This window comes from Sipha flava, unplaced genomic scaffold (genome assembly GCF_003268045.1).
Source record: "Sipha flava isolate LNK unplaced genomic scaffold, YSA_version1 229_pilon_pilon, whole genome shotgun sequence".
NCBI lineage: Eukaryota > Metazoa > Arthropoda > Insecta > Hemiptera > Aphididae > Sipha > Sipha flava.
This window is the reverse complement of record NW_020272866.1, coordinates 134,210-136,822: the sequence shown is the minus strand read 5'-3', so window position 1 is coordinate 136,822 and position 2,613 is coordinate 134,210. Positions and strand designations below refer to the sequence as shown.

At 36.0% G+C, this 2,613-nt stretch overlaps 1 protein-coding gene across 1 annotated transcript; it reads left to right on the top strand.

Annotated features, from left to right (window-relative positions):
- Nucleotides 1–17: 17 nt before the first annotated feature.
- Nucleotides 18–1,224, top strand: LOC112683525 (jerky protein homolog-like). Its single transcript, XM_025554588.1, has 3 exons — nucleotides 18–462; nucleotides 570–736; nucleotides 862–1,224. The coding sequence occupies exons 1-3, from the start codon at nucleotides 18–20 to the stop codon at nucleotides 1,222–1,224; spliced, it is 975 nt and encodes a 324-aa protein (XP_025410373.1).
- The last annotated feature ends 1,389 nt before the right edge of the window (nucleotides 1,225–2,613 follow it).

Sequence of the window (2,613 nt, the reverse complement as noted above, 5' to 3'; positions counted from 1 at the left end):
TTTTATTTATATGGTTTATGCAACAGCAGAGACGACATATTCCGATAAGTGGTGAAATAATTTGCGAAAAAGCACGTTTATTTCACCGTGAAATAACAAAGCAGGAAGATGGTTTCACTGCTAGTAGAGGTTGGCTAGACAATTTTAAACATCGTCATGGTATTAAGCGCCTTAAAATAACGGGTGAGAAACTTTCATGGGACGAAGCATCAATCGAACCATTTCGAAATGAGTTACAGTTAGTCATAAATGAAAACAATTTAGACCTAGAACAAATTTATAACGCTGATGAATCCGGTTTATTCTGGCGAATGTTACCAGAGCATACATTGACATCAAGTCATGAGAAAAACGCCCCTGGAAGAAAAATTATTAAAGCTAGAATAACATTCATGCCTTGTGCTAATGCAAGTGGAACATATAAACTGCCTTTACTCGTCATTGAGACTGCACAAAAACCACGTGCGTTTAAATCAGTTAACCTTCCCGTATACTATCGTGGACAAAAAATGCTTGGGCCACTCGTGTTTTATTATTAGACTGGTTTCAAAAACAATTTGTTCCTGTAGTTCGTGAGCACCTTTTAAATGTAAATTTACCTCCAAAAGCTTTATTATTGTTGGATAATTGCCCTGGACATCCATCAGCAGAAGAATTACGTAGTGATGATGGCAACATTTTTGCAATGTTTTTACCCCCTAATACTACAGCGCTTATTCAACCGATGGATCAAAATGTAATTCAGAATATTAAATTAAACTATCGTAAGTCTCTCTTAGTCAATGTTCTTGCTGATCCGGTGCATGGTGAAAACTTTATTGATGCTCTAAAGGCCATAAATTTAAAAGACGCAGTTTTTAGTCTTGCAAATTGTTGGAATTTGGTTCCGCCAATGCTCATAAAGAAATCGTGGAAACACTTCCTTTCCAAACAGAAAATAAAATCGACGAAGTTGTTGAAATTAATGACATTCAACTTTCTACACTCATAAACCAGATACAGGAAACATGTACGAATAAAATGTCTGATTCTCAAGCACAGGAATGGGCTTGCCGTGGCGCAGACGAAAATTTAGCGAATCATAAAATCTTAACTGATGATCAAATTCTACAAATTGCAGCAAAAGAGGATGATATTGACGACGAGGATGAAAGTGGCTCAATCAGTACAAGTAAAGTTTCTCCTTTAAAATCTGTGAGTGCACTGAATAGTGTATTGCAATGAGCGGAAGATGAGAACATGGATAGCACTAATATTTTGTTGGTACGTCGATTAAGAGAACTCGCTTTTGAAATGAAAATTAAAAGTACTATTCAGAAAAAAATTACTGATTATTATACTTAAGTTCTACATATTATAATAAACTTTTTTTTTTTTTTTTTTGTAATTCATTAGTTTAGTTTTAATTTAAGTTGTTTATTATTCTTATAATTTAAAAATGCATTTAATATAAAGATGGTGAAATTAAAAATATAATCTTAGTCATTTGAGTAGGTAATTTTGAGAAACCTCCGGTAATCCGGACGATGCTCGGTCTGAATTCGTCCGGACTATCGAGGTTCTACTGTGGTAGTATCGAGCGCCGACACCGGTCGCAAACACACAGCATTACGCGATAACCCTTTCGTTCGATAAGCGTACGTTACAATTACCGATTTATAACAGGTACATGCCACAGTCCGTATTGTAGTGAATTTATTTTTTCCGCGATAACGCAAATCGTTCGTTGCCGGGCACATACAATACCACGTCGGTGTGCGTGTGGGTATGTATTTATGTACGTAAGTGTTCGTGTACCATTATCGTACGACTACTGTGACGATCGTCTCGCGATGTAAATGCATTTACGAATAATTTAATGTACACGTAATATATTCATGTACGATGCGTCGGGCGCCAGCGATGCGAATAACAGTGCTACAGCCGTTCGGTTTGCAATCAGTGCGCGCGCGGTGGTCACGTTAAAAAGCATTGCCGGTCGACGATAAGATTATCTTATTACCTTATTATATTATAGTGTATATATAATTATATGCTACCAGGACTATTTACATATCGAAATAGCGTTGACATGGCCATTACACCGGGAATGAACTGTTGCGCACCCGTCATCATATTAGTCCTTTATATAAAAAAAAAAAAATCAATAATAAGGAATGATAAACATTTATCCTCGATTATTATAGTCACGTGAAAATGCGAATAATAGCAAGATCCGGTAGAATCGATAAATATCCGGGAGCCATTTGGGAATCGTGAAACAAAGATTGGGAGCCGAATGGAATGTGGGGTCTTCAGAACGTATTTATTTATCGCATGTGTGTATTTTGAACTGCCGTTCGGTGTTCCTCAAAAATCTTAAGACATTTAAAATGTTCAGATTATTGCGTGTGTTCAGTTGAAAATATCACAGTTCGAAGCGTTTTTTGAAACATACTTATCAATACGTCGCGCAGTGTAAACATATAATTTACTCCATAAGTTGTATTTTCAATTACTTCAAATCACGTTACTTTTTTTTAGTGTTTTTCGTGTAATCGCATCCAGCGGATCGCATAAAAACCATATTTTCCACTTCCAGTACTCTTATATGTTTCTAAACAATCAAATCAT